We start from the raw sequence: 12,859 nt of genomic DNA on the forward strand, positions 1-12,859 counted from the left end.
TATTTTACAGATGAAGAAGCTGAGACCCCGAGAGTTTAATGACTTGGTCCAAGGTCACATATGACATAAATAGCAGAGCCAACATTTAAACCTAGGTATGCTAGCATTCTGTTCCCCGTGCCACACATTAATTCTTGTTAGGCTAAATAAATTAGTTATCACAGGCTTACCTTGTGTGGGTCGATAGGATACTCGATAGTAGTCAAAAGATGCAATGGGAGGACTCCAGGAAACAGTCACAGAGTCCTTGGTAACATTACTTATTACTATATCTTTAGGAGGATCGATCCCTAGAGGGTCAGGGTGAAAGGGGAGAAAAAGGAACAAGTTTGGAAAAATAACAGTAACAACAACATCAACAACAACAACTACAACCAAGTTCCTTTCCTTTCCTGTCCAGTCTAGGAGCTAATAATGTTTGTGGTATGAATGAATGAAGAAATACAAGAAGAAACATTTATTGCTTACAGTGTTCAAAGAACTCTATTAACTGAAAATAGAAGCAAGACAGTCCCCATTCTCAAGGAGTTCACATTCTAACAGGAAAAATTTGATTAGGAGCTTGAACAAGGGCACAAGTGCATGAATACCTTTTCTGCCATTACAGGCAGACATCAGTCTAAAGAATCACTCAAAGAGGAGACTTACCTAAGACTCTGAAGAGGTGACAAAAGGTGTACACTAGATCATGGGATCATAGAAGTTATTCTAAAGGGGACTTGGAGATCCTCTAGCCTCCTTATCTTACAGATGAGGAAACTGAGACCCAGAGAGGCTTAACAATTAAGTCAAGGTCACATAGGTGGTAAGTAACCTGACAGGGTTTGTATTACATGGGAGGCAGCCAAACCACATTAAGTCAAATAGGAGCCATGGGGATAAAGGGGGAGCTGGTAGAAGGTTAACTTCAACAAGATATGACAATGGATTATGGAACCTCTAAAGTTTACAAAATAGAAACCTTGGAATTGGGAGCAAAATGGGCAGTCTTTTCTTGCTTTACAAAATCCTATAGTCTACCAATGTTTAGTTGAATGTAAGCTCCTTCAGGGTAGGGACATTTTTCTGTTTGCATCCTCAGCATCTAGCATAGTGTTTGGTGCCTAATAAATGCAAACTTGATTGTGATAGCCCTTTTGCTGCCATCTTTGGTTTAGTTTGAGAAGACTGCCTAGTGAATATAGAGAGATTTCAAAGCATAAGCCTAGAGCAAATGTACTTCTTTTATTTGTTTTAGTTTTTTCTGCTGATTCCTAATCGTTTCTTCCCTCTTCTCTTACTTGATTTTACCTGTGGTGATGGAGCCCACAATAGGCTCAGAGGTCACCATCCCATGAACAGCCACCAGGTTCACGATATACTCAGTGGCTGGTTGAAGACCCATCAGAATGGCGTGCCTTTTGGTAGCATCCAATGAGACTTCCAAAGCCTCTTCCTCCTTATCTCGGGGATTGTAGTTCAGGATGAGCCTGTCAGCTGGAGGGGATGGGTCACTCCAGGTGATGTTTACACTGGAGGAAGTGACATGAGAGAAGTGCAGATGGGTGATGGGACGAAAACCTATAAACCAAAAGAAAGTCAATGACTTATGTACCAGACACAGTAGAAATTTCAAAACCTATAGATAGCCTATAGATAAAAGTGTTCTGGAATTCGAAAAAAAAAACCCAAACCTTACAAATAGGAACTAAGAGTTTATTGGCTCCCACACATATTCCTCAAGACAGCTCTTCCCCTCAGAGAAATGGGCATAGACTCACCAGTTGGAATGATGCCGGGAGTCTGATTTTACTCTTCTGGGACCAATAGTGTTTAACATTGGTTATTTCCAATGCTGTTCTAGGACAAGGTATTTTTAGTCAAGGGAGGTGGCCAGATAGGACTGAGAGAAGATTTGGCCAAGGGTCCCTTTCCTGTGTATCCCTTTGCTTTAGGCCAGGGCAGTATGGTAGAGGGCATCTCTCTTTTTTTTTTTTTTGAGGATGTTTGATTGGGAAGACATGACAGCATGTTGGAAAGGAATGAAACAATAGCAGGCTCTTGGGGCTGATACTTTTCTTAGCACTAACTTTTCTTGATGCTTTTCTATTCTTATCTTGTGTTCAGGCATTCCCTCCTTCTCCCCCTCTTTCCTCCTCCCTCTTCTCCCCTCTCCCACTTTCTCCTCTCCTTTTCCCCCTCTCTCCCTCTTTCCCCTTTCCTGTTTCTTCCTCTTCTCTTCCCCTCCTCCTTTATCTTATTTCTTTTCCTTTTACCTCCTTTTCTCTTTCATGGAAACTACCTCCAAAAGACTGTTTTACCTGTGAACTCTTTGTTTATCTGTCTCTCCACCTTTCCCCTCATCTTCCTCTCCTTTTCCCTTTACATTTTCCTGTTGTTCTCCCCTTCCCTTTCTCATTCTCCTCTTTCCTCCTTGAAATAAATATTAGAATGTATGTCAAGTCTATTTCAACTGGAAAATCATGATGGGCTTTAAAAACAAGAGAGATGTTTTGCTCCCTGGAATGGTAGAAGTATATCGGTAGGGGCTGGAGTTCTCACTATCCCTCCCAGCCCTAAGACTTGTGATCCTCATGCCTCTGAGATGGGATCAATGCCAAATCATTAGAAATCAAAAGTGAACTGAGTCAGGTGTTTCTGCAGTCCCAGTACCTGTGAAGGCATCCACGGTGGATTCCAAACTCTGTTGCCTACCCCTCTCTGCAGTAACTGATATGATGTATTCAGTACCAGGTTCCAGGTCTGTAAGTGTGTGTGAGGTCCTATCTTTGGGCACAGTGATCTCTGAGGACATTCCAGATGCAGGTGTGAAGGTGATTCTGTAGTGGTCAATGGGACCGCTGGCCTTGGTCCAGATGAGGGAGATGGAGGTCTCTGAGGAAGCAGTCACCATGAGGTCCCGGGGACTGTCCAGATCTGTGGGCAATAGGTGGGGTCTTCATCAGACTTAGTAGAAGCAGCTGGTGGAAGAGCAGCCTTAGGGAGCAGAGCCTGGCTCTGAGCAGAGTCTGGATTTATTTTAGGTCCCCCCTGGGGGGCTTGGGGTAATCAGATTGGGCTGCCAGCCACAAGGATTAGCCTGTCACTGCTGACAGTGATCTCACACTTTGTTAGCACCTTGCATTTTGGAAGATGGCCAGCTATTTTCAAACAGATGGACAATCAGCTGAAAGGTATTATTAGCTCAGACACCCCTGGAATATATCTACCCCTGAGAGGAGGATGCTTACAGATTCTCAGTCTTTTTTAGAACGTGATGAATCTTCCCTGTTCCCATTAATTTTCTTTCTGTCTCTCTCTTCCTATTTGTCTCTGTCTCTGAGCAAATTGTCTAATATAAAACTGTGCTAATATCAAGAAAAGAGGTGACCATCTGGGTGAATTCACTCTGCCCACCCCCCTAACCCCAATTCCAGTTGCTTGAAGCCTGAGCAGGCCACAGGGATATAGGACTGGACTGAAATAGAGGACCTTGGGCCAGAGGACCCTTGGGTAATCTAGATTAGTTATGGATTCATCACATATTATGGGGTGGGGTTTGCTTAGGTCAAACAGGGGACAGAGGCTGATCTGGAAGCCCTATCCCTAACTTGGGTGTGTGTATCCGAGCCCCTAGGGTGGCTCTGGATTAGCCTGGTCTCTAGATAAAGTCTCTAGACATAGGATGGTAGAGAACTGGGTAGGACTTCTCTGCAGTTTGGATTATGTAATCTTTTTAGGTTGTTTTGGTCTGGATCTGAACCTCAGTCATCATTCCAGATCCTGTTCTACTGATAGGAATTCAGGAAACTGGGAGGGCCAGCTCATCATTCAGATTCACTAGACTGAAATTTAGCATGATGGGGCAAGCAGAGCTCCAATCCAACACTGGCTTCACTCCATACCTGTGCCTGCTTGAAATCTCTCGCCCCTCTCTCTTTTGCTTTTGTTTATGACTGGTGCTTCTTACCCTAGTAGAAATGCAAGTTCCTTGAGGGCAGGGGCGATCTCATTTTGGTCTTTGTGTGGCCAGTACCTAGCACAAGGCCTGGCACCTGAGTAGTTCTTAATAAAATCTTGTTGGATTGAATAACTCCTTCAGAACCTGGCTAATACTCTAATACTGACTACATCTTTGAGCAACACGGTTGGGACTTCCCTCAACATCCCTTCGAATTCTTCAATGGATTCTTCCTTCTCTGTCACAAATGCTCCTTCCTAACCCCAACCCAGGTGTTAGTAGCTGAGAGTGGAAATGGACATGGGGTGGGGTGGGATTCCTTTCTAACTGACCCTCCTATAAGACAACCTTTTGCATGCTACTGACAGCAGTCATGTTGGCTTCAGCTGACTCTTCCATTGGGCTTATGGTCACATGAATGGGCATTAGTACTCATCCATCAATCTAGACAAATCGATTCCCTTGTAACAATACCTTTGTAATTCTTATGACTTACCAGTCCTGGCATTCATGGTGGCTGGTATGCTCTGTTGCCTGCCCATGATGGCTGATATCCCAACACCATATTCTGTCCCTGGCACAAGATCTATCACCAGAAATAGGAAGACAAGGTTATATTTCTTGAGAAGTGTCACTCAAGGCTGGGTATCTTGGGCTCTCTGTTTCCTTCTTTCTCTTTATAATTTCTCACTTGGTGATCTCATCAGCAACTGTGGGCTCAGTTATCCAGTTATCACTTCTATGCAGTTGATTCCCAAATCCACATATCCACACCTAGTCTCTCTCCTGGATTCCAGTCGTGTACTCCCAATTTTCTGCTGCATATGTCTACCTGGATATTCTGTAAGCATCTCAAACTCAACATGTCTAAAATGTGGAATTCATTATATTTCCCCAGGTCCTCACCCCCAAGCCTCCATCTCCAGGCCTTCCCATATTTATTGATAGTAACATCATTCATAGTGTAGTGGGAGGAATATTGCCTCCAGAGTCAGAGAACATTGGTTGAAATCCCACCTCTGAGGAATACTACCTGTGTTTTTGGGCAAAATGCCTAACTTCAGGTTCCCATTAATAAAATGAAGGGGTTATACAAGATAGATTCCAAGGTCCTTCCTGCTCTAGAGCTATGTTCCCACAATCCTATGCCCTTCCAGTCACCCAGTTTCACATCTTCTGGTCATCTGTAACTTTTCTTTCTCTCTTCTTCCTACCCTAGTTATTCAGTTGTCAAATTGTGTCAGTCTTCCTGGTACAATATCTGTCCCCTTCTTTCCACTCATACAACCCCATATCCTACCTAAGGACCTCATCATCTCTCCCCAGGATTATTGCAATTGCCTTCTAATCAGTCTCCCTTCTGCCAGGATCTCTCTGTTCTAATCTGTCTTCCAAACAGCTGACAAATTGATAGTCCTAAAATGTTGGTGTGAACATGTCACTCTCCTACTCAAAGCTCTTCAATGATTATCTATTCCAAATAGGGAACTTCTCAGTCTGCCATTAAATGCCCTTGGCGATTTGATGCCCACCTGTATTTCCTGTTATATTTCCAATCACTCACCTTCATGCATTGTCTGTTCTAGACAAACAGCCTGCTAACTGTTCCTTTACGTGACAGTCTATATCATGCCCCCTGCCATTATATGAGTGGTCCCCTGTGTCTGGAATGCATTTTTTCTCCGCTCGGTTTCACAGAATTGCTAGGTTCCTTCCTTCAAAGAAAACCTCATGACTACTTCTTCCTGCAGCCTTCCCAGATCTTCCAAGTTTATTAGCATTTTTCCCTTCTTGGAAGTACTTGGTATATAGTTTATATTCACCTACCTATGTATATAGTGTACCTTCCTCCATTTCAAGAACAGGGACTACTTCATTTTTCTCTTTTTATCCCAAAGGACTAGAACAGTGCCTGGCACATGATTAATATTTGCTGAATTGGATTGAAATGAATTGGTATGTTTTTGCATATGGGTATCTATGCAAGAGTTAATTGGACTTTTCCTTTCTCTGTCCTGAACTCCTTTTCTTGCTATAATCCATTAATCATTTTATTTTAGAAACACACTTGGGAAGAGTATTAGATGTTAGCTAGGGACCTCTGCAACAGTGTTGGTCACCTACAAAAAAAAGTGAGGCACCCTTAACTTATTATCTAAGATCTATCATATTTGGCAATTTTTTGGGGGGACTTTTTTCTGTTGTTCTCTGACCCTTCGCTGACATGTAGAATAGGGCCAAATTGGAGGAAGGAATCCCTTGTTTGACCTGTGAATAGATTGAGAGATAGAGTGGGTTTAAGCTGAAGGAGTCTAGGTGTGAGATCAAAGATGAGTCTTCAAAGCAAACTCCCTTGAATGTTGGGTGAGACAATTTAGCTTGAGACCTATGATGTGAACTGACAACAGGGGATCTTCTAGAGAACTATTTCCTTGAAACACACATGACAATCATTGTAAAGTACTCTCTTGTTTGGTAGGAAACCATGTTGTAAAGTATGTTGTGAAGGAAGGATAGTATTATACCCATTTTATACAAAAGGAAACTGAGGCGTGGAGAGATCAAATGACTTATTCAAGATTGAGCTCTCATTCACTCACACACACACATACACACAACTAATAAAAGATGAAGCTGGACTTAGAACTTGAGTCTTTCAGTTTAGTGCCTTCTCTAATACCATATTTCCTCCATTATGGTCATTCATTTGTATGCAGGGGTGTCGAGTATCCATTGGAAAACTATCACCTGAAGATGCGTATCAAATCCAGTGGTCCACACATGGCACATATGCCAGTCCTCCCTTTGGTCTTGGCTCATTGAAGCCTAAATCATTGAGTGCCTACTCAAACTCATGATTTATGCTGTCTGGGTGTTAGTGAAGTCCACTTCTCTTGGCTTGGGCTGAGTTCCCCTTCTTTTTTCTTTTTCTTTGCATCAAGTAAGTCTAGCACCCTAGGATGTTGTACACCTATGGAGTACAACTGTCTCTTGTCTGTATGCTAGGCAAGTCCCTTGGCTGCAGAAATTAGATTACCTTTGAGACATAAACTAGTTCTCTCAGGCAACTGATTGAGACCTTCAATTGCCTATAATAAAGAAGGAATTGTGAGACAGAGATGAAGGGTGACAAAGAGAGCAAGGGAGCTAGGAATTATATGTTACCAAACTGATCTTACATATAACATTTTCGTCGGAGTTTTCTTATTTATGAAGCTTAAATGAAACGTTCAATAATTTACAGTGGAATCATCTTCTCCTAGAAAACTGCCGAGCAGAATTTAGAGTGCTCTCTTTCTGGGCTTTCTGTCTAGGGGATGGGGAAGCAGGTATAGGTTATAGGTTTGTACCCGCTGGTTTCTTTTGATTTTTTGCCAGCTTTCTCCCTGTGCTACAAGTGAATTGTTGCTTTTTGCCAGCAGGTAAAACACAATTCTGCTGAAAAAGAAAATGTGCATCCCTAGCACATCCTAGGACTATTCATAGATCAGGCCCCGAAGGACACTCTTTTGCAAGATCCTATTGGACTCATTGGTGGCCTATTTATCTCCTTACCTTAATCTCCTTTAGCCTTAATTCAGCCCAACAAATGGTAGCCCATGAAGTTCTGCTCCCTTTTTTTTTTTTTTTTTGGCAGGGCAATGAGGGTTAAGTGACTTGCCCAGGGTCACACAGCTAGTAAGTGTCAAGTGTCTGAGGATGGATTTGAACTCAGGTCCTCCTGAATCCAGGGCTGGTACTTTATCCACTGTGCCACCTAGCTGCCCCCTCTGCTCCCTTTCTTGAAGATGACTAAGATAATTATTTGTTTGCAAAATAGATTCCATCACCTGGAAGCCTCCTGGACCATCCCTTCTCCAGCTGAAAGGGACCTCAGTGGTTATTTATTCAAATCCTTATATTTAATAAATGAGAGAACTGAGGACTCAGGAAGTTGAGGAACTGGTTCAAGATTTTGGTAATCATCATTAGAGGTAGAGACTTAAACTCCAGACCCTGCAGGGGTGCCCTTCTCATCTCACCTTCCCCTTTCACAATCTCTGTGGTCCCACTCCATCTCAGAATACATTTGGGAAGACTGGAAAGTTGGAAGGCTTGCTACCACTGGGGATGCCTTCCCCACTGGGTCTAGCATGCTTGACTACTAACACAACTTGGATGAAAAGGTTTTCTCTTCCTTCCTCTGAGATGGAGGAACACCGAGCCTCACCACCTGTCCTACCTTTGTACCTTGCAGTGCCTAGGCATCGTCATCTGATCTACTTAAGTAACCTAAGGATGCCAGGGCATTATTATCCACCTGCACCCTGAGCACTTCCAAGTATTTCTATTTGCTCTTTGACTAAACTTTCTTTTATTTCATCTCCCCCACTTAGAATATGAGCTCCTTGAGAGCAGGAAGTCTTTCTGTTTAGATCATTAGCACCCAGCACAGTGCTTGGCACATAGTATGTTATTACTAAAAGCTTCTTCATTCATTTATTCATGCTCTCTGTTCTCATTTGGCTCTCACAACAATCCTGAGGTAGATATTAGCGATATTAATATCTCTTTTCTTCTTCTTCTTCTTCTTCTTCTTCTTCTTCTTCTTCTTCTTCTTCTTCTTCTTCTTCTTCTTCTTCTTCTTCTTCTTCTTGTGGGGCAATGAGGGTTAAGTGACTTGCCCAGGGTCACACAGCTAGTAAGTGTCAAGTGTCTGAGGCCGGATTTGAACTCAGGTACTCCTGAATCCAGGGCCGGTGCTTTATCCACTGTGCCACCTAGCTGCCCCTAACATCTCTTTTTACAAATGAAGAATTCATGGCTCAGAGAGGTGAAGCAACTTGTACATGATCACACAGCTAGCAAGTGCCATTAATATGGAATTTGAACTCAGGACTTTCTGACTTCAAGTATAATACTTTTTTTTGTCCCCTGCCCTCACTTTCATCCACATTGATTCCATTCTTCCCTGAATGTCTACAGCTGGTTCAGACAGGCAATAGGTATTTGCTGAGCATTTATAATGTCCTCTGCATCCTGTTTGTAAATCTCTGGGAGTTATGATGAAGACATGTTCCTTTCCCAAGACTAACCCAGAGGAAGGAAGAATAAGCAAACTAGTATATAAATAGATGCCAAACTATGTGGCAGAGATTATAAATGGTGGAGTAGTTAAGGAAAACTTTCTGGAGGAGGCAAGCCTTGAAGAGTGGGTCTGATTTGAAGGAAAGGAAAGCATTTCAGGCAAGGGAACAACATGAGCAAAGACAAGGAAATGCGAATAAAGCCTTGAGACAGGAAGATTGACCCAATCAGAACCGATTTCATTGTGCTGGGGCTCTGTGGACCAGGAAAAAAGCAGAGGAAACCCCCAGCCTGGAAATGGACTCTGTTCCAAATGCTTAGTTGTCACACATTTGTCATACGTATTTGTTTTTGCCTACCAACATTTTTTATTTTATTTTATTTTTTAACATGAATAAGACAAGTATTTTAATGCCATAGTATAATTAAAAGATGATTGCATATGAATCTGCAAATTTCTTATGTATAAATTGATATACCTTTTAAATATATAATAAAATTATCATGCAAATCCCCCCCCCCCTCCGCTGCCATGGCCCTAGAGATGGCTACCATTAGCCACACACTAAAGGGTTTCTAAGGTCCTTTCTAGTTTTCAAGTGTATAGTTACTATCCTATGGGTCTCTGAATCAGCCCTGAGTGGAGTTGAAAAACAGGTTTAAGTTGGAGTTGGGAGAGCTGTCCCAAGTAACAGTCTGATAAGAGTAAAGGGGAGGGGGCAGCTAGGTGGTACAGTGGATAGAGCACCGGCCCTGGATTCAGGAGGACCTGAGTTCAAATCCATCCTCAGACACTTAATACTAGCTGTGTGACCCTGGGCAAGTCACTTAACCTCAAATGCCTCACACACAAAAAAAAAGAGTAAAGGGGAGGAAGGAAAAGAAGGAAATACCAATGGGTAGAACCATGGAGGAAAGGGGGTGTCTGTGGCCACATGGTCCCTAGCGGCATCAGTAATTCCTGGGCACCATTCATATGTAAGGGCAGCATGGTGTAGTGCAAAGAAGATTGAGTATTAATCTCAGCCCTGTCACCACTACCTCTGTGACCTTGCACAAATCACTTTAATTATCAGTTTCTTCATCTGTAAAATGAGGGGATAGGATTAGATAATCTCTAAGGTCCTCTCTAGCTCTAGATCTATGAATTTAGGCAGGGAATTGCATATATTATAAAGTGATTTCATCCACTGAGCTTTATACATATTAGACACCTCTTAAAAATGGAAGTTAATTGATATATTTTTTGGTTTTTATGTCACCTAGATTTCCCAATGTATTCTTTTTTCTTACCCCCTCCAAGAATTATACCTTAAAAAAGAATCAAAAAGAGGAGGAAAAAAGGTCAGTAACACTAACCAACATTTCAAAAAAGTTTGCTATCATATGCAGTATTCCACATGCTCAGTCCTTCTCCTCTGCCAAGAAGTAAGGGGAGAAAATATGACTTTTTCCCTGAGAGCTCTGAGTAATATCTTAAATCCAAAGGTACCCTGTTTTTCATTGCTCACCTGGAATGTGTGGGAAGGACTTGGAAGAAAGGAGCTACTAGGAAACCAAAGACAATGAGATCATTGACATCCTACTTCTTAATCCAGATAATGAGATCTCCTAAATCAGTGTTATACCAAATAAGATTTGGCAGAAAGTCAAGGACTTTGGGGCTCTAACAACCATTTCTTCTTCACTTGACTCCACTCTGCTGTGAGAAAAAAAAATATTAATAATGAATCTCTGGTGGGCACCCAGTTTTAGCCACTTTCTCCCCCCCACTTCAGAAAACACAGTTCTTGAGGAAGTTCTAATCTCTTTTGGGGTGAGCCCAAGGAAACAAAAGGAATGGAGATAGACTCTTTTGTCTAGCTCAGTGAACTTGATGGGATTATACTACACCTATCTGGACTTCACCTTTGCCAGTCAGGGCCATTGGGCCATGAGGCCATGGTAGAGCTCATTTTAATCTGGACCACCCTCAAGTCATGTCAACCAATGGAATTGAATGATGCTAACCAATTAGCTTTGATCAGTGTATCAAAGATACCCACCTCTATCAAAAGAGGATAAAAGCCGAGACCATGGGAGGGAAGCCATCTTCTTGGCATTCTTGGCTTCCTGGACCAGTTGTCTGTTGCTTGTTGTGTGCTCTTAGGACAGTGTAGGTTGGTAGGCCATGTGCTCTCTGAGAGACAACATGGCACTGGGGCTTCTCCTGCTTGTGTTAACTGCTATGTGGTCAATTCTTTACTAATATTTAATATCAATTAATAATAAATACATACTGCCAAAATGGGTACAATAGCCATTAATATATATTATATGTAGCAAATATATGTACATATGATATATATGTAGCAAATAATTTTAAAAAGCACAGCCTAGCATCAATAATTTAAAATATATACTGCCTTGCAAACAGCCACACGAGAGTCAGGTGGGGTGAGAAGCCACAAGTGGGTGAGAAGAGTCTATCCATAGCCCCACCTGCACTTTACAGATTGGAAAAATGCAGGTCTGGACATTAACAGGCAATTAACACAGACCTATCATCTTGCTCAATACTGAACCCAAACATTGCAGTCCCCACATCCGTTACCCAATTCTGTGCTCCTTAGCACACATGGTCTGGGCTAAATCTGAATTTAGAAGCTCCAATGCCCTTTTCAAAGCTCATCTCTGATCAGATTGCAGGTATTCCATTAATGGGACCTCACTTTTGCTTTCCTGATTACTTTTGAAAGCTGAGTTGTTCAAGGTCTGTAACTTCTTAAATTCCTTTGCTCCCACTCCTTTGCTCCACAAAATACATTTTGCTCTCCATTAGGTTATATGGCATCGTCTTTTGCCCATTATTGTTAAAGGGAGAATCCAATGTGATTCAAATGTTGCTTTATTAACTGCTAAATCCAGAGTAAGCATTACAAAAAGATTTCACTTTTAAATGTCTCAGGTCTGAATGAAAGGAAAAAAATTGACCATTTAGCCATCAGTGATTGCCATACTGTCAATTTGATTATGTAAATGAGGATGGGAAGGCTCAGGATGAATCCACACAACTGAGGTTGTAAGAGAAACATATTTTCACCCCCTTTGCCCCCAAAGAGATTCTGTGTATGGCTCTACATAGCAGACCAAAAAAACATCTTGGAGGAAACACACAGAGGACAAGGATAGCCCTATTCATACCCCAAAGGGTTCATATGAAGGCATTCCTCAACCCAGTATTCCTGAGGGTCTTTTCTCACTTTAGTCCACCTGCTCTTCCCCAAATTGCCTAGTTCTTCCCAGCTTGATTTCCTGGCTCACTTCCTCATCATCATGCCCATTCCTCATTCCAATATCTCTAATCCAAGCAAGGAACCATGGACTCCCCTCCTGGGGCATCAGACATCAATAGGTGAGCCTTCACCTTGTCTTGCCAGAAATCAGTTGCAACATCACTTCCTGGCCATCTCAACATTTTCCCACTTTTCCATCTCCAATTTTTTTACTTCCTCTTTTATGTGCTGTCTTCTATTAGAATGTATGTTTCTTGAGAGCAGGAATTAATTTTGATTGTTTGTGTTTGTATGACCTGTGCTTAGTACAGTGCTTATCCCATAGGAAGTGCTTAACCAATCCATCATCTCTCCATCTCTCCCTCCCCACTCCACCTGCTTGGGACCTCTCCTGAATCTTAGAGTGAACGGGGTTCTTAGCTGGCAGAGTACTGCTTATAATGGTTCAAGATGCCACTTGAGCAGATGGTGGTCCCCTGCCTACTCCACTGTGAGTTCTATGAACTGAATAAACAGCATACTCCTATCCTCTCCAGTTTCAGTTCTTCTGAGAAGGTGATGGGAAACAAAAGTGATT

The 12,859-nt window shown here is 42.2% G+C and overlaps 1 protein-coding gene across 5 annotated transcripts in view; it reads right to left on the reverse strand.

The window, feature by feature from the left end:
• The window catches only part of TNR (tenascin R), a 708,132-nt gene that overhangs the window by 55,879 nt on the left and 639,394 nt on the right, over positions 1 to 12,859 (reverse strand). For all 5 annotated transcript variants that reach the window (XM_043964080.1, XM_043964082.1, XM_043964083.1 and 2 more), the window contains 4 exons: positions 4,437 to 4,526; positions 2,653 to 2,916; positions 1,291 to 1,560; positions 171 to 290 (listed from right to left, as the gene is read on the reverse strand). In XM_043964080.1, coding sequence (XP_043820015.1) covers positions 171 to 290; positions 1,291 to 1,560; positions 2,653 to 2,916; positions 4,437 to 4,526 — 744 coding nt within the window. The remainder of the gene's footprint in view (positions 1 to 170; positions 291 to 1,290; positions 1,561 to 2,652; positions 2,917 to 4,436; positions 4,527 to 12,859) is intronic.

The sequence above is a fragment of the Dromiciops gliroides genome, chromosome 4, assembly GCF_019393635.1.
Source record: "Dromiciops gliroides isolate mDroGli1 chromosome 4, mDroGli1.pri, whole genome shotgun sequence".
NCBI classification, from domain to species: domain Eukaryota; kingdom Metazoa; phylum Chordata; class Mammalia; order Microbiotheria; family Microbiotheriidae; genus Dromiciops; species Dromiciops gliroides.